Raw genomic sequence first — 25,314 nt, forward strand, 5'->3', positions numbered from 1 at the left:
ATATATTCCCACCCACTCCCCCTACCTTGGATTATTTTATAGTAAATTCCAGGAATTTACTTCACTGTATAGTTTTTGCTCAGCATTGCTTCTCAAGTGCCTAGAACAGTGTTTGGTATATACTTGGCACTCAATAAATATTTGTTGGATAAATGAATGAAAGAGTAAATGAAAACATTCTGTAATTTTTAAGTGTCAGGCCAGAAGACTGGACCACTAACCTACCGGACTACCTATGAACAAGATCCTTCTGTCAGTGGGTAGTGTGGCAGCAGACCCAGGCAGAGCTAAGAGGGTATCTCATCAGCAAAGGAAATGCCAAGATGGTGCCTAAAACTTTAAGTTGGAGTCAAACCATGAAAAGCATCACCTGAACCAGAGCCCTATTTCCTCCAAGATGGGTATTATGGTCACAGTGAATAGAAAACTACCCAAGGCCACATACACTGAAAGAATATACCATATACCTGAGATTACTGACCCAGAACAACCAAATCAAGATATATATTAGTAGAATTACTCAACTTTAAAGAAAAAGGAAAAAATCCTATGAGTGTTTAGGCAAAAAAAAAGATATGTGACTTAAGAAAAATAAAATGGTCACTGGACTTTTTGACAATAATACTTCATGCCAGAAACAGAGAGATGTATTTAAGATAACCAAGGAGAGGGAACGTGAGACAAGGATTTTATATCCAGCAAAACTGACCTTCAAGTAAAACAGAAACAGATGGTAACAATATGTAAGAACTCTGAGAATAATATTCCTATGAGTCCTTCCTAAGGAATTCATTAAAGAATAAGCATTAGACAACCAAATGACTGGAGAGATAATGTCTAGGGAAGAGCAGTAAACATATAGTTGCTTGCAGAACTAGTAGTAAGTGAGGGTTATAAGGAAAAGCATTTAGTTTATAATGGGGTAGTGGCCATAGAAATGTGCCACTCAGAGCTCCTTCAAGGGAACCTAGCAGGGGGAGCATAGCTGATATATTACCTGAGGTTAAAAGATCCACCAGAGGTTATGTTCCATGGAGCAGCCTAGAGAGCACACCGTGCCCCAAGGTATCATGAAAATACTGGTGAGGAGAGACCAGCTCCACAAAGACAGTCAGTGATGGCTCTTCTGGAAGCCAGGGCTGATAGAAAGGCAATCAAAGAGCTGGTTCAGAAATGGCCATGGAATTGATGAGGGTCCAAAGTAACAGAGGCCAGGTAGTGGAGCTTAGATGCCAGGAGGCCAAAATTACCTTAAAGCCTTGCAAGGTTGGAAAGGTAGCCAAGAGAGCTCAACCAACATGGAGTTGTGAAAATAGAACATGATGTCCCTAGGAGTAAAAAAGCCAATAAGAGAGTTGCTAAACATCTACCACCAGGAGAAGGCAAGAATGGGGGAACAGAGGGTGCTCATCTCAAAAGAAAGTCATGATCCCTTGCCCAGTTCCCAGATCTGAGCCAATATTTAGATCCAGAGCCCACTGACTGCAGGAGAGTCCAGTCCACAAGACTCAGTGATGAGTATATACCTAAAGATTCCTCCAAGAATCTAGAGAGGATCTATGTCACCTATGTCCAGACATTTCAAGGACTACTGGAGAGTCTGAGCTGACATTAACACACAAACACAATGTATCATCACAGCCCCCTGTCAGAGGGGGAATTTCCAAGGCTAAGTAATAAACAGAGTCCTGGCTAAAGCCCAACTGTGGTAGGGTCTACACATCCACCCAAATGGTCATTTCCCCAATCCCCAAGTGTACAATTGGAATTGATATACTTGACAATTAGAGTAACCCCAACATTGAGTCTTCAGTTTGGGGATCAAAGCAATTGTAATGAGGAAAGCCAAGCCAAAGTCTCTGAAATTTTTCTCTACCCCCACCTAGCCAAGATATTAAGTAAAAAACAATACCACAACTTGTGAGGGAAGAGGTTGGCACAAATTAAAGCCATTATTAAAGACCTAAAGGATGCAGGGATGGTGGTCCCTATTATATCTCCAGTCTGGTCCCTGGACAACCAGATGGATCCTGGAGAATGACTGTAAGCTACCACCATTCAGCCAAGGACCAGCCCTAATAGTAACTGTTGTGCTGGACAAGCTATCACTGCTAGAATATAGTAGTTAGGCCTCCGACACATAGTATGAGGCCATTGAGCTGGTGAATGTGTTCTTTCCTGCTCCAGTGGAACAACAGAATCAGGGACAGTTCACACTCATGTGGAACAGACAACACTATTCATGTACAGGTTTTCCCCAGAGCTACGTTTACTCTCTCTTGCCTTCAGTCACAATATAGTTCTGGAAGATTTGGACCATCTGGACAACCCACAGAACATCATACAGATCCACTACACCACATCATGGTGATTGAGTGGGTAAAGCAAGAGGTGGCTAGTTTATTGGAGACCTTGGTAAGACACCTGTGCTCCAGAAGGTAGGTGATAAACTCTATGAAGACTCAGGGACCTGCTACCTCATTTAAGTTTTTAGGTATCCAGTGCTCATGGGTGTGCCAGAATATTCTCTTCACATTAAAAGATAAATTGATGTCTCTTGCATCGTCAATCACAAAGAAGAAACACAGCACCTGGAAGGCCTCTTTGGGTGCTGGAGGCCATACATTCCACTCCTAGAAATTCTTCTCTAGTGACACAGAAAATTGCCAGCTTTGAGTGGGGCTTGAAGCAGAAGAGGGCTCTGCAAGAGGTCCAAGCTGCTAAGCAAATAGCCTGTCATTTGGGTCATATGATCTAGCAGACTATAGTGTTGGAAGTGTCCCAGATAGGTAAAGACAGAACTCATTGGAAGCCCCAGTGAAAGAATCGCAAAGTGGTTCCCTGCTTCTGGAGAAAAGCCATGCCAAGTGCAGCAAAGAATTATATACCTTTGGATAAACATGTTTTGAGAAACATGGCATGTGACTAGGCCCTGGTTTAGATAAAATGTTTGCATGAGCATCAAGTCACAACATATGAAAAACTTCCTGTTTGAATGGGTTCTGTCAGACAGACATACCGAGTCATAAAGCTGGGTGCAGCTAGCAGTTCACTGGAAGATGAATATGGTAACTAAGCTTAGTTTACTGATGGGTCAGCTCGGTATGTGGGTAGAAGATAAAAACAGACAATGGCTACATGACTGTCACATTCATCGGTTGCCTTGAAAGACAGTGGGAAGCAAAGGAAAATATTTCCAATGAGCAGAGCTTCAAACAGTCTGCCTGGTTATGGAAGCAAAGCTATGTACAGGGGCTAGGTATACATTCATGGGCAGTGGCCAATGGTCTAGCTGGCTAGTCAGCAGACAGGGAGGAAAAGGTCTGGAAGATGGGGAACAAGAAGATGTGGGGTAGAGGCATGGGGGTGGACATTTAGAAGTAGGCACAAAGTATGAAGATTTTTGTATCACACATTAGCACCCACCTGAGAGTATCTACCACAGAAGATAACTGAACGATTAAGTAGATTAAATGACTTAGTCACTTCATCACTGGTCATCCTGGAACTGACACAACAGGCACATAAATGGTGTTGGGTCATAATGATAAAGCTGGAGGTACCACACAGGCCCAACAGCATGGACTTCCATGTACCAAAGCTAATCTAGCTACTGCTGCCTCTGAATGTCCCATGTGCCAGCAGAAGATACCAACGCTGAGCCCAAAATATGGCTCTATTCCTTGAGGAGACCAACAAGCCACATGGTGGAAAATCAACTATATCAGGCCCCTTTCATCCTGGGAGGCCAGCAGTTCATTCATCATCAGAGGTATGGAGATCTGTTCTGGGAATAGGTTTTCCTTTTCTACCCACAGAACCTCAGCCAGCACCAATATCCAGAAGCTTAGCAAGTCCCTGATGCTTAGGTATGGAATTTCCTCCAGCATAGCATCCAGCCATGTACAAGCAGAACACTTCACAGTGAAGGAAGTTAGGGAGTAGGTCCATGGTATTAGGATCTACTGGTTTTATATACACACAGAGCACCATCCAAAGCTGCCAACCTCAAAAATCAATGGAATGGTCTACTAAAGGCACAGAAGCACTACCTTCAAAAATTTAAGGTAATAATCTGTAAGGATGAGGTGCCATCCTTCAGGATCTAGTATATGCATTAAATCAGACTTGTGGGGGTTGCTGCGCCTGTAAAGAACAACACATGGATCTGAGAATCAAGGGGCAGAAGAAGTGGCTTCACTTACCATCACTTCCAAGGACCCACTGAAGGACACTATGCTTCCTGTTCCTGCAACTCTGGGTTCTGCAGGGTTGGAAGTACTGGTTCTCAAAGAGAGCACACTCGCCAGGGGACAAAGAACTACATTCTGTGTTCCCAGTGCATTGAACTACAAGCTCTGGCTCCCACCAGGGTACTCTGGACTCCTTGTGTCTGAGGACCAGCAGATAAGAAAAGAGTCACTGTTTGGCAGAGACAACTGAGCCTGAACAACAGAAGATGGCAGGGCTGCCTATATACTGTACCAGGTAAAACACATGTGAGACTCAGGGCTTCTTAGAGAAATAGCTGGCTTTAGGTCTGGAACAGAAAATGCATTAAGATGAGCCTGGGACATCTTCAAATATCAGAAAGCAAACACCAGGGTCATATCAAACAATTCAAGAGCCAGCTTGAAGAGGCTCTCAATAGCCAAGCTGGGACAATAAAGATAATAATTGCAACAGAATGAAACCCATCAAATACATTTAAATCCATGAGTTCATAATATTTTTTAAAACAGCCACCTTCTGAGAATAATAGGGTATCACGCTAGTTCATTATCTTAAAAGGTGAGTATGTAGAAGGAAAAAATTAAGCACCTATCCTGCCTTTCCTCTACAAACTCTGAGAAATCAAAAATGATTAAGTGCCTATCCTGCCTTACCCCTACAAACTCTGAGAAATCAAACATATTAGGGAGAGCATCTTCTTATAATTTTTTTCCACCTAAAAAATGAGAACAAAATGATTTGATTATCCCCATGTTGCAACTCCCCAGTGAATTACTTACAGGATGGAAGCACTGAGCAACAATGGCTGCTAACATCAAAGAAAGTGAATTCCAAATATGATCGGCCTCCTGATAAATGGGCAGATCATCTAGAGTCTCACTGAATCCTCAGGGATTAAACCTGAGGCAAGTCAGGCCTCTGGGTCTAGTTGATTTGCAGGAAATGCTGAGGATAAAGCAGCACACTCAACTGCACCACCAGCATGGTCCAAATTCTTCAACAGATGAACTGTAAAGAGAAGAAAGGGATAAAGGGGCCCCTTTAGATTAAGAGTCTAAAAAAAAAGTATCAAGTTTAAAAAAAAGCAGTAAAACTAACCTATCCCTATGATGTACACTCAGGTGATAAAACAATAAAGAAACAAGGAAGCAGTACTCTAAAGGTCAAGTTGGAAGGAGGGAGGCATCTGGGGCTGGGATGGGGAATAGAGGAACATGGAAGACTCTGGGGAGGCTGGTAAAGCTCTATTCTTGATCTGGATGGTAGCTACAAGCACGCTCACTCTACAATAATTCACTGAGTTCATTTGCTTACTTGCTTATTTACCAGTCCCTGAAATCTCAAGAGTCTGAGAAGCACTGAATTAGAGCAGGTGCAGAGCCACAGCAGGCGGGGCTGGCTGAGCAAACCGAAACGCTCTTGATCTACCCAGAGCTGCCGGAGAAGCGGTTGACTCGCGTGTCCTTGAAATACTGAGCTTCTTCTATCTGTTCTCTTCTATCACATGTCATTCCCAAAAGGATTTGCAGCAGATTAGGAAACAAAACACAGTAGGTGAGACATTCACAGCAGAATCAGATGTTAGGAGCAGAGATATAGTGGTCCCAGGAGAGCCCTGATTCATAAAACATGTTTCACACTCACCTCAGTGTCATCTGCTGGGAAGGGTGTTGCTCCTCTGCTGTTTTGGCTGCCCAATGCCACTGCCCCGCTTTCCCCGCCCCCCAGATGAAGCATAACCAAGTGCTGGGTGCTGAACACCCACCACACAGAACCATAGCCCACTGGACAGCTATGCAAGTTAGACCCACCACCACATACAGAAAGGGTCATCTTAACTGGAACTGGCTTGAGCACTGGCTCAGGTAATCAGCACCCAAAAGCTGGAAGAAGGTAGGAGAGTAGTACTGCCACATTCCCTAAATGATCTAAATGATACTCCTCCCCTCACTTGCGGGATACATGCCCCCATCACGGGGTACATCTGTTGTGTAGTGAATCAGACCCTTGGGCTCTGAGCACATTATCAGTGACTTGTTAAGTCACACACTGCACGTGAGACATGCATTTGTCATGTCTCAGCCTAGCAGTAGTGCTCAGACCACAAGTTTCCATTTCTCACATCAGACGAGGGCCCAAAGCAGCAGTAACAGGCTTCACAGGTGGAAAGTGTGCACTAGAAGCACCACACACATGTGACACAGCTTTGGTTCTTGTGCTCACATCATGTGTTCATTTGTTCAGTTCACATCTACTGAGCATCAGCAATATTCAAGGCCCTAGTCTCCCACTTTGTGGACACAGGGCCCACAGATCTGCTCCCCTCCCCATCTCAGGCTTGATTCTAGCATTGGATGTCCTTAGGCTTTACAAGCTGGATGGCACCTTCACATCTTCTTGCCTTTGTTCAGGCTGTTCTCTATATATGCAACGTCCACCTCTCTGACAGTCCTCCACCTTAAGCACAACTCATCGTAGCCAATACCTCCCCTGGTGTCATACTCCCCCATAGCACTTCCCTCTGAGCTCCTTGAGGACAGTGGATCTAGGTTTTCAGCAACCAGGACAGTGCTTGATACAATAGGGTAACACCAACCACCACCATTTAGCAAGCATTTACTTCACACCTGATACCATCCCAGGTATGTGTGTGTTCCCAACAGGTACTATTATCGTTTCTAGTTTACAGATGGTGAATAAACCGAGGCCTGGGAAAGTTATGTAGCTTGCTCTTGGGTCACAAAAGCACAGCAAGGATTCAACAGAAAGACTCTGGCCCCATAGTCTGTGACCTTAACCACTATCAATGAATTCATTTATTCACGTACTTAGAGGGTACCTACCATGTGCCAGTTACTACATCACGAACAAAGTAGATTGTGTCCCTCCCTCATAAAACTTACATTTAGAATTAACAAAAAGTACAAAAGTTGTAGGTGTTAAGAAGGAAAATAAAGCAGCATAAAAGGATAGAAAGTGAGCAGGATAGGTCTCTGAGGACATCTGAACAGAGACCTGAATCAAGTAAGGGAGTAGCTGTCAATGGAAAAAAGCTACAAGCTTGGAGTGAGACAGTTTTGGGGATTGCAAACTAAGTAGGTGTGGCTGTTGGCAAGTACTAAACCTCTCTGAGCTTCAATGTTCTGAGTTATCTACAATTGCCTTACAACTGCAGTTGTGAACAAAAGGGAGAGGTATGTGTAAAGCACCTGGCTTAAGCTCATTTCAGGCCTAGGCCCTCAACAGACATACAGACATACCATGAGTTCCATGCTGCCCTTCTTGCCCAGCCAGGAATCCCCCTTCCTGCCCCAGAGGCACTGCCAAACTCCTTCCGTCCATAAAAGCTGCTGACTCCTGTGGCACACTCCCTCCCCCTGCTGGCAAGATGTTGCACTGCAGGCTGTCCTCAAAGCCTCCAGTTCCTTTCTTCACCTCAAACAGCCTTGCCCAGGCACTTGCCACCTGCCAGTCAGCAGGGATGGAGGTGAAGAGGAAACCCTAACACCCTTTAGGGAGCTCACAGTCTAGGGAGTGGCCCAACATGAAAGCGGGCAATGACAACACAGAGAGGAGGTGCCAACATCTAACCACAGGAACACAATGAGGGAATGATTAGCTGTGCTTGAGGAGGAATTAGGGAAGACTTCAGAGTGAGAGTCCTGAAGCAAATCTTGAACAATGAACAGGAAGAGGGCTCCAGGGGAGGCGTTTCATGCAGAAGAAATAGTAAAAGCAGAATTAGGGAAGCAAGAAAGGAGACATTAACAGGTTTGAGGTGCTCTGCTTCACCAGGCTATACTTCTGGAGCTTCCTGCCAGCGGCTTGGTTGAAGAATAAAACCAAATGAAGCTGGTTCCCAGGATACTCATCAAACTCTATCACCTGGTAAAAGCTCTCCTGGGAAAAGCAAACCCTTCTCTCAAGAAAAAGCTTCTTTTCACCATGGGCAGACAGGATCTCAGATGCCCTATGTGCCCACACCTGATCTTCCTTACCCTTCAAGAAATGGCCCACCCTGTCTCAGTCAATAACAACCTTTGCAACCTGGGCCAGGCCTCTTCAGTGCCTCAGCCACCTCCTCCACAGAGTGGGAGTATAACCCTTGCCTGCATCCCTCTCAAAGAGCCATCTGAGTTGACATCTATGAAAGCCCCTGGCACTGCAGTGGGAGGGACTCAGGAGACACCATGCCAGGGGAATCCCGGGCAGCCAGCCAGGACTGGAGAGAAGTGGTGCTGCAGCCTGGTCCTCTCAGACACACCAAACTGCACCCTCCCCAGGGCGGTGCTCACAACCTCCATGAAAGTCAGGGACCCATGCAGTTTTGTTTCAGGTGTTTTATTAAATGGGTCATACTGTAGCTGGTTTCTAAATTGCAAAACAACATAAATTTAACAATAATAACAGAGCCAGTTAGACTGCGACAAGCTTTTTCTTCCCTTAAAAAAAAAACTTAAAACACACAATGGAGGGTTAAATAAATAATATGTTTAAAAAAAAGGAAGAAAAAGAAAACCTGTTAAAACATGCTTATATTTACTTCTGTGCAGCTGCGTGCCAAGAGGAAATGTGATTTTCTGCATGATGATACATCCCAGCATGTCTCCTTCCCAAATAATACTGACAAAAAAAAAGAACATATGTGGGACTGACTCATCAGTGCTCATAGAGGCACTACTAAAAATTCCTTTGATTGGAGAGTGGGGCTTCCTGCTCAGCACACCTGTGTGTAGCCTGGGAAAGCCAAATATCCATTATAATGTTAATATAGAAAATATAAGTTTAAAAACAATTGTGGAATGGCCTCATTAACACAGCAGAGAGAGGAAGCAGAACCGCCCTGCGCTAGGAGCTGCAGGCTCAGTCCAGGGAAGCCGTGGGCTCCAGCTCGCAGCCACGGCAAGGGAGAGCACCAGCTTCAAAATAAGCGGCACCAGCCTCATCTCCCTCTTTCTATCACTCTTTCACATGAAAGTGTGTAAAAAGCAAATCAGCAAATAAACTCTAAAATAGATTATTTATTCCAAAAATCCTCTACTTTTCTTTTTACAGTGAGTGTACACCTCCTCTCCGCCTCCTGCATGACTTGCTTAAGTCCAAGAAGGATCAGAGCTGCAGGAGAGTCTCCCTCGGCCCTGCTAGCTGATGCTGGAAAGTCAGATGTCAATGCCCTTGACAAGGGATGTCTCCAGCGTGATGTTGAACTCCTGCAATGTCTGTAGAACACGGATCAAGGAGTTGACAAGTGTGTGGTCTTTGATCAGCGCCATATCCTCATACATGTGTGCGGTGATGGGGCAGTCAGCCAGCAGGGCGATCCAGTGATGTAGGAGGTGATCTCTGGTAGGGGATGACCAGTCCAGATGTGTCAGAAGGGAAAGGGATGGGAAACTGTCAGTGCAAGGCCAAGGGGAAACGTGCTCCATCACACCCTGAATCAGCTTTCCCTCCCCTAACAGTACTTGGCAGAGAGCCCTACATAGCTTTAAAAGGCTCCTCCTGGGGGCTACCCAACCCCAGGAACACCAATCCAACCTAACCCAAACTGGCCCTGTCACCTGTCACCAGGCCTGCTCCTCCTCCCTTCCCTCTCTAGACAAACCCCAACCAACCAGGTACCAGGTCCAGTCAGCACCGCTGCCTCCATCCTACAGCCAATCTCTCCCAGAGCACACCCACCACTCCCAAGAGCAAACATCTACAAAGTACTTGGCATGTGCCATGCATTGTTATAAGAGATTTAACCTTCACTGCAACCCTATATGAGGTAGGTGCGTTCACTACTATTATTATCTCCACTCCATCGATGAAAAAATTAAGATAGATAGAGGTTAAGTAGTTTATCCAAGACCACACAGCTCGTAAGTGGCTAATCTAAGATATGAACCTAGTGATCTGGTTCCAGAATCTGTTTTCAACAACTGTGCCAACACCTTCCTTTCTGTGGTCCTAATAAACTACTGTATTAAGTTTATTTGGGCTTTGTGCTCTTACCTGACCACTGGAATAGCCCCTAACAAACCTGTCCACTCTCGTGTATACCATCCATGATATGAAATCAGTATCATTTCAGTCCCTTTAATAAACAACTCTGTCCTAAAATAGAAGGACTCAGCTCCTCAAAGCCCCTATCCTCCTTTCAACTGTTCCCTACCAATGCCCTTCCCACATTCCGCCTATTATTTCCTAACCCCACATCCTTTCCTCCTCTGCGGCCTCTCTGCTACTTCTGTCTCCTTCAAATTCCCTTTCTACTTCTACCCTTGCATCAAGGATCACCTCAAATACCACCTCCTCCCTGAGGCCTTCGCTGATCCTTCTCTACATTTTCAGCATCCCATAGGAATGAGTGCTTCTTTCTTCGACTCTCTCAACCTTCTGCCTTGTGTTGTATTTAAGTAGGACAAGTGAGCTCCTAAATGGCAGGGACCATGTTTTATTCAGCTCTATTCCCACCACGTTCTGTAAGGCCTGACACATTCAAATATTAGTTGAAAGAATGACTAGATGTACTCTGCTTCACATTTCATCAGTGGGGTGACTTTATTCCTTCCCATCCAACTTGGCTCCTCTAACCCAGTTACACACACTCTCGTCCCCACCCCACAGAAGCTCACACATACATGCCTCACCTGCCTAGGAGCGTCTGGTTGGTAGCTACTCCCCACCCCTGCAGCACCTCCTCCCAGGTTGGCGGCCAGGCCCCCTGGGCCAAGGCTACAGTTACCTGGCTCCCAAGCACACCAGCATCTGAAACTTGCCGTCCTTGCCGATGTTGCGGGAAGTGTTGTTGATCGCAGTGACAAACCGGCAGAAGTTCCGAGCCCTTGTGTGCCAGTTTTCCTCAGGGACAACTTCATTCTGCTCCAAAGTCTCATAATAGGTTTGTGCTTTTTCTGTGTGGAGGAGAAAAGCTTGCCAGTGACGAAGGCCTTCACAACCAACCTATCCTGACTGTCCTGCAGCCACCTGCCATGGGCCTCTCCATGCTGATGCAAGTAACTAAATGAGAGTAATATGAATGTTCTCATGTGACTGATCACATTTCAAAATGATCCTTATGTTCTCTAGCCTTATGTTTTAAATTTCTTTATGTAGCCCTTGATATAAAGATGGTCCTTTCCCTAGTCTGAAGATCAAAAAAAAATTATTGAGGGAAAAGCTTCTTGCATGAAAATTCTCCAAGTGGTTGCAACACAGGGCTTGGCTCCAATGCTATCAACTGGCCTTTGGATCTACAAGGACAAAGTGTGAGGACTCAAGACTAGGCCTGGATTATATAATAGATACCTAGAAAGAATCTTTTCTGTCCAGTTCTCAGGTGAGGGGTGAAGAGTGGGGTGGGCTTTCTGTCATTACCTTCGAGAAGAGCCAGGGTCACAAAAAACAGGTCTAATCTGAGAGTCACAAGATTTGGCTTAAGCACGGCAGTTCCCAGCAGTCAGCACACGTGTGTTGGTGAGTCTCCATGTCTCTGCATGCTTTTGCCGCCCTTACACCCTAGTCCAACTCACCCAGGAAATCCCAAATGAAGACATTTTTGAAGAGGCGGGGTGATTTAAATCCATGCTGGAAAGCCTGTTCCAGGGCTGAGACAAGGCCACATTCTCCACAAAGCAGTAGTGTCAGACTGCCCCTCTATGTTGGGATACAGGGGAGAGTGTCAGGTTTACCTCAGCCAAGCTGCCCTCCCACCACTGCATCTCCAAACCCACAGCCCACAGATGGAAGGGCAGCACACATAGGCAGGGACCTTCTCTATACCCCCCAGCACCTGGCATGGTGCCTGGCTCAGAGAAGCTCTCAGTGAACAGCTGCTGAATGAACAGATAATGGATCCAGGTCCCCACCAGAGGGACAAAGCTAATATGGCCATTATTCATGGAGACCCAGGCAAATCCAGAAGAGGACAGGAATACACACTGTTTACTAAAGACCCAGGGCCTCTGCTGGGCTGTCAGTGTGTAAAGAAAATAAAAGTAACCCATGGCAGAGACTCCCAAAAGAAGAAATCTGCTCAATCTCAAGCCAGTTGAGGCACACTCTACACTCTGGGCTGGTGGACCTGGAATAAAATCATTCTCTCTTATTCAACATAAGGCTCTGGGCTAAAGGGCAAGACGGCTCACCTCTTTCTCAGGCTTATGGAAATGCTTCACGATGCCATTGACTGCCTCCCCGATTGACTCCTGGATCTGCCCAGTGTTCAGCTCTGAGAAAAATCCAGCAGACATCCCTAACCAATCTCAGAAGCTAACCGTGCTTAGCTAACTGTACATAAGACTGAAGACAGAGGGAGGGCCTGTAGGAGGAACAGGACAGCCTGGACCCTGGGAAAAGTGTTTCTTACCCACCTAACTTTGCTGAGTCAGCTCTTCCTAAAATCTTAAGAAAAAAGAAAAAGCCTGAGAGTTGTCTCTAAGAAATACTGGCAAATTTTCCATTTACCTTGGAACCTCTGGCAACCAAAAGGGGGGCCAAGAATTGGCTGTAAAGCCCAGGAACCAAGAAGGAGAAGGCCAGAAAGTAGACCCCTCTCTTCTCTAGCATCATACCCAAATAGTACAGAGGACCCAGGCTAAGCTCTCTCCTTTCCTCTAGGCCTCCAACCAGTGTGCAAAATTCCCCCACTGGCTCATGAAAGGAGGGTGACAAATGCTTGAAGCTGCTCTGTCTCCAGAGGTTTTTCCTGAAGCAGCTGCATAGGCTGGGACCTGGGTTCCCTCATCAGGGCTCCCAGACACCTGACCATCTTTCCCACACTGGATGGCACGAGGGCCCAGGCCCCCCTTCCACTCACTGGGCTTGTTGTTAGGTGAGATGGTAACGAGCCTCCGGATGACGCTGGGGGACTGCTGCAGGGGCGGGGTCCGGCACGGCCTCTCATCCACCTCAGGCTGGGAGGTGAGCAGCTCCCCAACTAGGACCCGCTCCAGGCTTCCATCGTCCATGCCCTTCCCCAACCACCGGCCACATGGGAACCTAAAGGTCAGGCAACAGTATGCCAGAGTTCCTCTAGTGTCCTTCCCCTTGCTGCTCAGCAAGAGTATCAAGGCCAATCCCTGGGGACAGCTCTGAAACAAGAGGGCGGATCCTCAAGGCCCTCAAGGTCTTGCCCATCCACCCTAGTGTGTATCATCAGGGAAACCACCTGAGTGATGGGTGGCCTGGTACTTGTGCAAAGCATTAGTATATCTTCACTTGGAAAACTCTCCTTCTGTTTCCTTAAGGTGCACGTGGCAGAGCTAACCAGGAAATTGCCTCAGTCTATCACAACCTAAAAGGTCTCTATGAGAACTCCATATACCCAAGCAACAAATACAGCACTGGTACGGCACAGCTAAAAACACACTTACTTGTAGGTGTGTCCTGTGATCTCATTCCTGACCATCACATATTCCACCAGCCATTTGGCATATAGCCCAGAGTTATCATGGCCTATCTGCACAGTAGTGAGCTTCCCCAAGTTCTGGCACTAGAAGAGAACAAACAGAGAAGATGGGGTAGGTCAAAAAAATAGGAGAAAAGAACAGCACTCCTCGGAGGCAAAGATCTGACTGGCTGCCTGCAACCTGGCCCCCCAGCATCTCCAAGGGCAGAGCTCACAGTTCACCTGCCACCAAGGCTGGCAGTACAGCACTACCTCATGAGGGGCCCACTGCTGAGAAAGATGCTACTACCTGGAGGAAGGATATGGCAGGAGCAGGAGGGATGGGAGCAGGAGGCTTTGGAAGTGAGACAGCACTCTCACTTTGGAAGTGAGAAGGCTGGTGGTCAGGGATCCCTGTCAACACTTGGGCTCGGCAGCTAAATCTTGGGGATTTCTCAACATACCAAGGACAGGGGGAATGCAAGTCCAGATGGGTAAATGCCTTCCAGTCAGAGACCATTCAGACAGGGCAGGCTCCCTACTCCTCAGGTCAACCCTTGGCTCCGGCCCCCAATCACCTTAGGACAAGTCAGCTGTACTGACACATAACACTATATAGAGCAAGGCCTCTGTAAAACCCTGCAGAAAGCTCCCCAAAGCAGCTGTTGCAAACTCAGATCTCCACAAAACCTAGGATTGCGGTCCCCAGATAACACATACCTCGAAGGTCATCTCTAACACATTCCTGGGAATCTGCAGGATCTGTGTCTCACCCAGTTCTCCCGAGATACAGATCCATGGGTTGGCAGTGAACATGGAGCCCCCCAGCTTCTTGCTTGGTACAATCAGGATGTGGTACGGGATCACTGGTTAGGGGAAACCACAAATGTATTCAGGGGGATTGAGAATCCCTCCCACACCTGAAAAGGCCCTGACCTGCCCCAGGTGTGCAGACATGATGTAGTCTCTGGCTGGCTTAGAATATTAGCCAATCTTCCCCTCAATCTCACTCCTCCCAAGATTGCCACCCAAACACCAAAGATCCAAGCCCATATATAGGCTCAAAGCAAAGTGAACCTGTTCCTTAAACCATATCAGCAACTCAACATTGTACTGAATTGCTTTTCCGAGCACTTTTCAATCATCCCATGAGCTCCAATATTAAAATCTCCAGAAAGGCCATGCAGGTATTACAGTGCCTTTTTTGAGGGACTGAGAAGAGCCTCCCTCAGGTTCCCTACATTCCAGTCCAGTGCTGCTTCTAACTGAAGCCTATAACCCTTGTCTCTTGAGAGGGAGGATGTGTCATATAGAAAGAAGAATCCACACTGCTAAGGCTGCAAAGTCACTGGCCAAACAACTAACCATTGAGCAAATTAAGAGACTACCCCCACTCAACAGAGCATCCTGGCACCAAAGAAAGATGAGGCCCTGGGGCCTTCCTGAGACCATATTAAACCCTCTTCCCTCATTCTGCAAATAGGTAGACTGAGGCGCACAGCAGGGGTGGACTCTGCTTGCAGAAACATACTAAGTTAAGGTAGAGCAGGTCCTGGACCCATACTTCCCATTGCCATCTGGGTTTTTTTCTGCTACTTCAGGAAGAGTTGTTTTTCCCTGTGAGCTGCTGGGAAACACCTTTGGTGATGTTGCATGACTCTCTCAGACCAAAACAAAAGGGAAATTCCTTTACAGATGTTGAGAGGGCAGTGAGTTCTACCACCCCTACCCCTCCACTCCACCTTCATTGCCTTCAGTGCTTGGGACAACAGTGACAACATGGTGGCCAGAAGGACTGAGCTCCCCAGATCCCAGAAAGTATAAGAAGCTTATCAGAGAAAAAGCAACCTCCAAGGAAGGCAGGTGCATCTCTCTCCCCACAAAGCAGAAGGGAACTTGAAAGGACAAGCGATAATATTCCTTCTTTATAAAGGGAGCCATGAGTTAGCCTCAGGCAGGCTCGTGAAGACTGGTGTTGAGAAGGCTGGTGGGGAGCACAGGGCTACTCACAGATAGTTGTGAAGACATTGGTGAAGCAAAAGTAATCGACGGCATTGAAGGAGAGGAGGTGATAGAGGAACTGCTCCTTCTCGTCATCACAGCGCAGGAAGGCATAGCGCTTGTATAACTTTCTGTCAGAGAGGAGGCAATACATCAGTCCCCCAGCCAACAGGAGGGAAAGAGGCTAGAAGTTATTCAGTTCTAGAAGCAGACAGCTAAGGAAAGAATAAGATATCAAGCCTCAAGTTCCTCAGGGCCACCTAAGAAAGGAACAAAGTCAACTACTCCATCTGAGAGCATGAGGGGAAGCGGATTAAACTACAGCAGGAACAGCAAGCAGCAAATACCTGGTGCACAGGGTGACACTGCTACTCCTGAAAGTGTCAGAGGTCGTGAGCTCTCCTTTCTTAAAGTGAGGGCTAGAATACAATTCTCTCAGGGATGGCACAGGCCCTCTCAGGCTTCTAGCTGGGGCATCACTTCAGTGTGTGGAGTGGGAGTGGGTCTATGATCAATATTAATTACCAGGGCTAATCTCAGGCCCTCAGGAGACCTGAGACTCATGAAGCAGAACGCTGCTCTGAATGTGAAGTTTCTGAGGCAATAAAGGGTAATGAAGAGAATGATCCAGGTCACCAGCAAAAAAGGGCTACACAGATCATGTCCTTCCCCTTTCAAACTTTCTCCCATCCACAACCCTCATCCCAACTGGTTATTCATCAAAGGCCATCTCCTTTGCCTGACACTGTAGGCTCTCTGCAAGTGCACAGCAACGACAGCTTCCCAAAGTAGAGGGGACACAGAGAGCCAAATGCACAGGCCCTCGGCACACAGAGAGAAACAGATAGAGAACAAAAGAGGGTGACTGTCCTGTTGACAAGACTGTATTCACCATGGCCAGAGATATGGATTCAGTAGGTCTGTGAGGTTCTCCCTAGACAGGTTTATAAGGTACAGTTGAGGCCTACTATGGGTAGATGCTACAAAGGGAAGCGCCTTCTTCAAATACAAGTCTAGATGAGAAATCAGGTAAAGGCCATGATATAACACTGCCCATAATGAGTTACCAAATAAAAGGCTCTCTCTGAGAATTTTAAGAGCTATAAGCTTCAATGGTCCTAGAATAGCAGGGGCCTGAAGAACAGCATGAATTTAGACAGGTGCTGTAGAAGGAGAAGGACATTATGTGGACACCAATTTAGCTAGAGTTGAGGGCTGAGGGAAGTGATCAGTCAGCAACAAGGCTGAAGTTAGGCTACAGTCCAATGAAAGAAGGCCCTAAACACAGACTGAAGAGTTTGCAATTGGCCCTACAAGTAACAGGTTTCTGCAATTTGCCCTAGAAGTAAAGGAAAAGCTGTGACAAGCTTTGAGAAATTTAAATTTCATGCAGCTGAAAGATACATGGGCATGAGTCTGAAACTAAGGTCATGGCAGCAGACAAGGAGACCAGTGGGGGCAGAGGCTAAGGACCTGAAATGTGTATGTGGTAAGTAAAGCAAAGCAAGGAGTCAAACTGACTCCAAAGTTTGAACCTAGGTAGGGAGGAGTGGGGATGTCCAGAGAGAACAGTGCTGACATTAACAAAAAATTTGAGAGAAAGGTAGTTAGGATCAAGACTGTGAAGCCTGCTTTCATTCTTTCTGAGCTAAAGGTAAGCTATCTGAATAGAAATAAACGTTTCAAGAGAAACATCAGAGCTAGAGCTTCAGATATGGAAGTCACCTGCTCAGAGGTGATAGAAGTCATGAGAATGGGTGAGATCACCAAGTGAGAGAGAGAGAATGAGCAAGTGAGAGAGCAAAGAGAACACGTGTGCATGCACAGAACTGAGGACTGTGGAAACCAACATCCTGGAAATGGGGGGAACAGAGAACAGAATGGTACAGGGCCATGGCAGCCATGCACACTGAGTTTCAAGGTAAAGGGGACACTAGACAACATGAGTCACTGTGAAGAGTCTAAGGAGTGTGAGCTCACCATACAGGAGCTAACCAACTTCTTCCCTAGAATATATGGTTCCCTTCACCTGCCTCCACTCTACCCCATATCCGAGTGGCAAACAGTCTTGGAAGCTAGCTGGAAACCCCAGAGACTCAAGAACATTCTATCAAGATATAATCTCAAAGGCTGTCCATCTCCTCCTGTCTGTTCAACTATGCACACATTTTATGTGAACAACTGAACACCTACTAGGTGCTAGGCAACACTGGGTGGGAAAGGTACATGGTGCGTGCTCTCAATAAAAACCAATTTTAATAAGGAACGATCAACTAGATGATGATGATATAGACTACCAGTGGTAAACTCAGATGAGCAAATACTGTAGCAAATGCTATGCATGCCTGGGGGAGCAACAGCCCAAGTCTCTGGGAAGACCTACAAACTGTGGCAAAGAAAACTTCTGACTAAGCCCTAAAAGGGCTGAAGACATCCTGAGAAGGGTGAGGGGTATGATGTGGCTGAAGCTTTAAGCAAACTGAGAGAAAGATGAGAGAGGACAGAATGGAGGAGTAGGTAGGTTTTGATGAAAGGCCCCTTTCTCTATCCTTATACCCCATCAAAAGGTGGCAACAAAACTCTTGTTTTCCACTCACTGGAGTAGCACAGGTATCAGAGTATCAGGTGAGAAGTTACTATGTACTATGTAAATTATGAGCTTATCTCCTCTAACAGGGCTACAGTCTAAAGAAACCAAATTAGCCTCCAAACCAGGGTCTGTGCCCTGTTGGTTGTTGCCTAGGCATTCAGGCTCATACACCCTAGACCTATCCACTGTCCCGGACATCACAAAGTTCTTATGCTTGACCCCCTCTCAGATGCCTCCCTATTGTCCTGCTGACTTGCAGTCTCTCCTGACAGATAATGACCACACTGGACAGCAGGAAACATTCCTTCCCTATCAGGCCCTGATGCTCACACAGATTTTTCCACCACATGCAATTGTCCTCTAGAATCTGGTGTTACAAACATTTTCTGTCCAAACTCTGGGCTTGTATGGTCACTTGTTTTCTTTTAGTTGTCCTCCCAATCTTCAAATTTTATTCCAAAACCTTTTTGTCTTCACAGGGAATTAAATTTAAGCACTTTAAGAATTGCTATTTTGTAACCTCTCAAACTGAGCTCTCTAACTTATCAAGGTTTTAGACCTGGTTCACACACACGATCAAGTCTAAAAGATTGTATTTTCACTTTGAATAAAAACAGATTCTGTAGGTTTAATCCCTTGACTTGCACAAAGTTCCCCAAGTCCCACTCCTGTTTGTCATCCATGGGGAAGTCACACAATAAAGGATACCATGAAAAGATGATTAAGGAAATGCTAAAGAAAAATGCCCAACAGGCTTGCCAATGAAGAACCAAACATAATGATGTAAAGGAAAAGATAGAGAGGTGGGAGTCCAAGAAGCAGAAAAAGGAGATAGCCCTCCCATCCTCCTCTTGTAGCTAGTGTACAGAAAGAATGCAACGGATATAGAGTTGAGAGGAGGGAACCATAGGCTTAGTGGCCCTGGCAGTGTGAGCGCCTTGGAATCTCTCCCCTCTCTTTCTGGGTGGAAAGTGTGGAGGAAGATGTTCTAGGAGGTCATCTGGAAGCTCTTTCAAGCTCTAGGGAGACTCAGGCAGGGTCCAGAGAAGAGGAACAAGAACTTGGTTACTTTGGGCTGACCACGGGCTCAGGAGAGAATAAAAGGGATAAGGGGATATCTCAGAGATTTTGTTTTAATTTTCCAATCTCTTCTTCCTCAGGATAGGAAAAAGACGGAGAGAATGTCCTATGGCCCAGAGGTAACAAGTCACCTGAGTAAAGGAAGGAAAGGAACAGTCTCAAAACTCTGAGGTACCCAATGAGGTACTTAATTACCAATTCAAGAAGCTATTTTGGGCATGCATATTGAGACCGTAGGGAGAACAAATATAGCAGAATTATTAGTCTACAGATGAATTATTATTCTACAGAAGTGAGCCTGGTTATACCCCAAGTGGAGTGGCCTTACTTGGTGAGCTCATAGTCTGAGAGAAGCTGTTTCAGGTGTCTGGAAAGTAACTTTTTTTCCATGGACAGTCGCACCCATGCTCTGGCCTTTCCCACGTCAGTCTTGATTTCCCCAATGTTCTGGATGTGCCTGAAGGAGGAACAGGAAAAATCAAGTGGAGGGTGGAATGGGAGATGAACTCACTACAAATACCACCCCTTGCAAAGCCAAAGGAGGCCTGGCGAGGCAGCCATTATCCCATCCTGGGAGAGTTCATCGCTTTTGTTTTCTAAATCCGGGTAGCTTTGCCAGATAGGCTTACCACAGTTTGGGAGGAAAAAAGAAAAGCATAGTTCCCAAAAAGCCAGGTTAACCCAGAACACTTAGGCCTTGAGACTGGCATAATTCTCCAGAAATATCAGTAAACCCAATGGCTTAGACAGCTCTCCAATTGCATCATGGAGCACAAGACCAATGAAGAGAGCTTCCTGCTTAACTGACATGCTGTAGAAGCCCAAGTTACTGAGACTCTGCTATTTAAAGTGGACACCTAAGCAGCAACTGAAAACAGGATTTTAGTGGCTTGTTACATATGAGCCCAGACTGACCTCATATCCTGAATGAGGGAGACTCTTAGGGGAGACATGACTGAGCTGGCATCAGACTTCCTCCGTTCTGAATCAAGAAGTATTCCTAGAACAAAAAAGTTGGTCATGTCCAATGAGATCTATCTACCTAACAACTACTTACCCTTCTTATCTCAAATCATAAATTTCTATAAGGAGCAATTGGAAGCTTTGATCAATCATTCACAGGTATGTCTTAAGTGCCTATGAAGTATCAGATTTTATACTTTTATGCATATTATCTTATTAGAATCCTCTAACAATTTGCAAGATAGCCAAGGAAGGTATCATAGAGTAAGGAACTGAATTTCAGAGAGATTAGCTGCTTTGCCCATCACTAAGTGGCAAAGTCAGGACTAGAAGGAACAAAGATCCTCTGGCCCCTAGTCCAGCATGTTCTTATCATAATCCATAGATGCAGTGCTTCATGTCCTGCTCATGCCACAAAATGGGCTAAAGAGCTGAGGGAATTTGTAAAGAACATGTTCCAGAATGATTAGGACCTCTAGATACAATTCATACTTTTATATTCTCACATCTGGCCCAACATTTAAAACTTAGGATCTTCATCACTTAGCTGTTGAGAATTTTTGGCTTCAATTTATCAATTAGCAGTAACTTCTCCAGGCCTTCCTGAGGGAGATTTTAGCTCTCATATTCAGAAAATGGACCAAAGAACTCCTAAAAGGCTACTTAGGGAACTCTTGTACCTGGTTTTCAGCCAATTATCCTCCCCACAGTCAGTGCTAGCTGAGGTCAACTAGTTTGAGAGGAAAGACAACACTGAGTTCAGGCCAATCTTCTCACCCTCTTTAAACCAATCTTTACCATTAGGGTAAGAACATCTAAGAAATGTACATAAACTCCCTGGCAGAGAAAGAACTATGAAGTATGGTGTGAAGAGGAGATGCTGCCAAGAAGTAAAGGAAGGAGGTGGAATGACCTGTAAGGTACACTGTTTTAAGAAGGTATGAAGAACACCAGACCAGGAGATAGGAGGCCTGTCTCCTCATTTGGCCTCATCCACCAATTAGCTTGTGTTCTTGGGTAAATTCAATTCCTCTCTGGATCCCAGTTTCTACCTCTTATAAATTAAAGGTGCTAGACTAGGTGATCTCTGGGATCCCTGCCAACTCTGATTATTTTTATTAAATTAAAAACAAAAAGGAAGTGTAAGGAATCATTCAGACCAGGCCTTGACTTTGAGGAGTTCCAAGGTAGGACACTGACAGTCTCTCTTAAATGAGAGATCATCTTAATGCCCAGAGTACTAAAACAAAAGACTCTGGAAACAGCTTGCTCCAAACACAGGACATCAGTATATCCAAATTCATTTAAAACCTAAATTCATTTTAAGTTTGGCCTCCTGCTGATCTAAATCATCTAGCTCACTGATTAAAAGGGTATAGCAACAATCAAAACAAATCCATGGCTTTGGCATGCTCCATGGTTCAGAGCCCAGTGGCTTAATATTTAAAAAGGGAAACATTACAGAGCAAAGGCTCCACTGCCCTGGAAGAGTCTGGTGCAGATGACCATGCCAATGGGGGATGGGCAAGTGAGTGAGGGGTGTTCTCTCCAATGGTGCAGACCATCTTACCTGATGTACTGAGGCTGCCTGATGTGAGTTTTCTCTGCCGGTTTTCCTGATAATGTAACAGGTGGGACCACAAGGCTGATTTCCCCTGGAACCAATGCAAGGGATAAATACCTATCAGTTTAGATTTCAGAGAACAAGGTATCCAGTGAACAGACTCAGAAATCATTTGAATATGTAGGCAGAAGCATTTGTTAAAAAATATCTGTCCTATTTCTTACCTCAGTGTATACCCAGATGCAATGTATACAAATATATCCGCCTATTAAAATCCAAGAGAAATAAAAATAATGGAAGGGAACAGAAAAAAGGTCCCCCACTAAGAATGGGAAGGACATGGCCAAAAAGAATCTGCAAATGGACCAGTGGATAAGAAAGAAAAAAAGCAAATAACCTATCAAATTCTAAATGGTCTGCTGATTGAAGATCAGCTTGGGTAGAGCATGATGGCTGTTGCACAGAGGAGCTGATACCCATCTACAAGATTCTATGATCGCTCCTGAGTTTCCTAAAGTACTGAAAGGTATTCCTGACCTAGCAGGCTGGGGAGAATAAGTTATGGTGAGGATTTACTGTTTAAGAAACATGCAGGAAGGTGGGCTGGTACTTAACTGCAAAGCTGAGATAAACTATAGTCAATATAACAGTAACTTAGATTTGGAAATGAAAGAATTGCAGTTGGAACCATCTGAGACATGTAGTAATTTGTCATTTTACCAAGGCACAAAACTGAATACATTTGCAAGCCTGAAAATGACACAATTTGCCTAGGTAGTGATTGAGCCCAGCTCGCCCCTTAGCAATGGCTCTGTCTCTTTCTAGTTGTCCTTTAGTACACAGTGACCCTGGTTATCTGAAAAAACTTTATTTCAGATTCATGGTCAATGTTTCTTACAGTTGATATAAATATAGTATAATGTTTGTTTTAGTAATAGGACTTACTATATAATTTTATAAATGACCCTACTTATGTATTTTATAAAAGTAACAATAGTAATGATAGAAGCTACCATGTCTTGAGGCTTGCTATGAATGAAGCACTATGTTAAATGTTTAAAATACAATATTTGTTTTAATGCTCCCAACACCCCTATAAGGTAGGTACCTCTATCCTCAATTTTTTAGGAAAGAAATTGAGAATCAGAAAGATTGAGTAACTTGTAAAACATAACACAGCTAGTAAGTAGAGTATTGGGATTCAAATGTCAGAACATTTGAATGTTAGCTTAAGTCTAACAAATGTCAAAACCACTGTTATTAATAATGCTGCCATACAGACTACTTCTGGAAGAGATCATTTAACCTTTGAAGTTATATTTCTGAAGAAAATTTTATACTCTGGGATGAACGTGAGGACTTAAGGGCTCAAGATTTTTCCCTTGAGAATATCGAGGACCTATTTGTTTCAACCCACCAACCTGATCTGTTTTGAGAAAAAAAATAAAAGTCTAGCATTTGAATGGGAGAAAACCCTCATCTATAGACCAGCAAACTACTGACATAAACTTGCTGTATATTTGGATTTCCTACAAGATTTAACCAGCATAAAAGAAAATCCAACAAACAGTGCAATTTTTTAAAAAAACAAGTTAAAACCAGAAAATACTATTTTATTCATTGAAAAACTAACAGATGTTCAACAATATAAATGAGACTTATAATTCCTACACACTGTTACTAACGTGTATATTAATATAATATATGCAGAAGACAACACAAGAGCTTAAAATATTCATGTTCTTTGATTTAGTCATTCAACTTCTAGAAATCATTACATTCATCCATCCATCCATTTACCAAACTATTAGGCTCTCCATATCCCCAGCATCTAGGCAGGATAGGAAGGCAGCCTCCCTCAACAGAACTGTATGGATGTGAAACACACTAACACAGCTGGTCACCAGAGAGCCCCCACATGCAATAACACTGAAAAGCAAAGGCCAAAGCAACACCTAGCTGTGACAGAAGGCTGTTCTGGCTCCAGAGTCATCACCCTGGTGAGGGAGGAGGATGAGGGTAAAGGCAAGAGGGAGAGGGAGAGCACAGCAGCTGTGCTAAAGCTCGGTGGTAAGGCCCTGGGCTCCTTCTAGTTCAGGACACATGGACTATTCTTTTCCTCTCTGCGAAGTTGGTGATTAAGAATGCAATGTTCAGTATATCCTGACTACCCATTTGGGCATGGGGCCACATAAATAAATAGATAACACTGGATTCTCCAAGAATGTCATATGCATGAGAGATGAGAAACAACCCCTTTCACTTACTAGTCCGCAAATGTCAGGACTTAGAAAATTGGTATGAAAAACCAAACCTTACCTCTACTGCCACAAAAATATATTAGAGAAGGATGCCCATCTCCTTGGAAAATGTCACCAAAAGCCAGAGCGTGGCAAGGATGACAGGTTTTTATGAGACCTTGCTGCAGGCAGCCCTGCATGTAGGTAGTCATGGCTAAAAACAAAATTTTGGAGGCTTGTAGCAAAAACTGCTGTTTGGGTTTTCTCTACTTTCTAACTAGATAAAATGGGTAGTTGATCAGTGGCAGAAGTGGACCATAACATCACTCTCTGAGAATGAATTTGCTCACAGTCTGGGTGACTGCATGATCATGCACAATCTGCATGATGGATGAGACCAGGTTACCAGGTTATAACCTTTGGACCAGAACATAATCAAAGAATGTCTCAGCAGGAGAAAGATGCTCTACACACAGGCTAGTAAAATGGAGGCCTAAGGAGACCATGTTGTAGGAACCCATCCTGGACATAAGGACCAATCCCCAGCCAAACATATGTATGTGTCCCTGAGGATACAACTGCCCTGCCAGCAAGCATAGACTCACTTCTTCTGGTGACACTGTCAGTACTTCACTTTTACCACTCCAAAAGCAAAATTTAGAACAAAATGGAATCTGAACAGAAATCCCCATCATTTTATACTGGTTTCTCACCAAACAAGTAGCCTCCATCTATCCAAACTAAGAGGGGGATCAAATGGGTTCCAAAAAAGTTCCCCATGCTGTAACTGCAGAATATGGCTGCAAAGCCTTAATAATGTGATGATATGGTATTTTTTTAAAATACGGGAGAACCTTCACTAGTCCCCTAGAGATTTTTATAGAAAACATTTAAACGTTTGGGAGGCATGTTTTACCAAAAAGCTGAAAGAGCTCAACTATAGTGGCAAGCTTGCTAAACTTTAAGGAAAATGTTTAAGTGATACTCTACTCATTTGTTAGAGAGGAAAGGAAACAAAAAAAAAGAATTCCTTCATGTAGAACTTAGTGTAATAACAGCTATTCTAAGTTACATACCCACCATGTGTCAAGTGTTTATTTTTATTACACCTAATTACCACAGCAACCCTAAAAGGTAGGTTTTATTAACTCTGTATTATGGATAAGGAAAATAAGACTCAAAAATCACAAGTCACTTGAAATGATCCAGTGGAGCTAGAATTCACATACAAGTCTTTCTGACTCTGAACCCCAATAGTGTTGCTACTATA

General features: G+C 44.7%; 1 protein-coding gene across 3 annotated transcripts in view; it reads right to left on the reverse strand.

The window, feature by feature from the left end:
* Positions 1–8,558: 8,558 nt before the first annotated feature.
* DENND5A (DENN domain containing 5A) overlaps positions 8,559–25,314 on the reverse strand; it is a 103,883-nt gene continuing 87,127 nt past the window's right edge. For 2 of the 3 annotated variants that reach the window (XM_037026326.2, XM_037026327.2), the window contains 11 exons: positions 21,811–21,895; positions 20,193–20,277; positions 19,606–19,734; positions 15,617–15,738; positions 14,327–14,472; positions 13,593–13,711; positions 13,037–13,218; positions 12,366–12,448; positions 11,751–11,874; positions 10,964–11,132; positions 8,559–9,576 (listed from right to left, as the gene is read on the reverse strand). In XM_037026326.2, the coding sequence (XP_036882221.1) occupies positions 9,393–9,576; positions 10,964–11,132; positions 11,751–11,874; positions 12,366–12,448; positions 13,037–13,218; positions 13,593–13,711; positions 14,327–14,472; positions 15,617–15,738; positions 19,606–19,734; positions 20,193–20,277; positions 21,811–21,895 (1,428 nt within the window). In that variant the 3' untranslated portion in view covers positions 8,559–9,392. The remainder of the gene's footprint in view (positions 9,577–10,963; positions 11,133–11,750; positions 11,875–12,365; positions 12,449–13,036; positions 13,219–13,592; positions 13,712–14,326; positions 14,473–15,616; positions 15,739–19,605; positions 19,735–20,192; positions 20,278–21,810; positions 21,896–25,314) is intronic. The other variant, XM_073216165.1, reaches the window with a different exon arrangement.

The sequence above is a fragment of the Manis javanica genome, chromosome 11 (assembly GCF_040802235.1).
Source record: "Manis javanica isolate MJ-LG chromosome 11, MJ_LKY, whole genome shotgun sequence".
Taxonomy (NCBI): domain Eukaryota; kingdom Metazoa; phylum Chordata; class Mammalia; order Pholidota; family Manidae; genus Manis; species Manis javanica.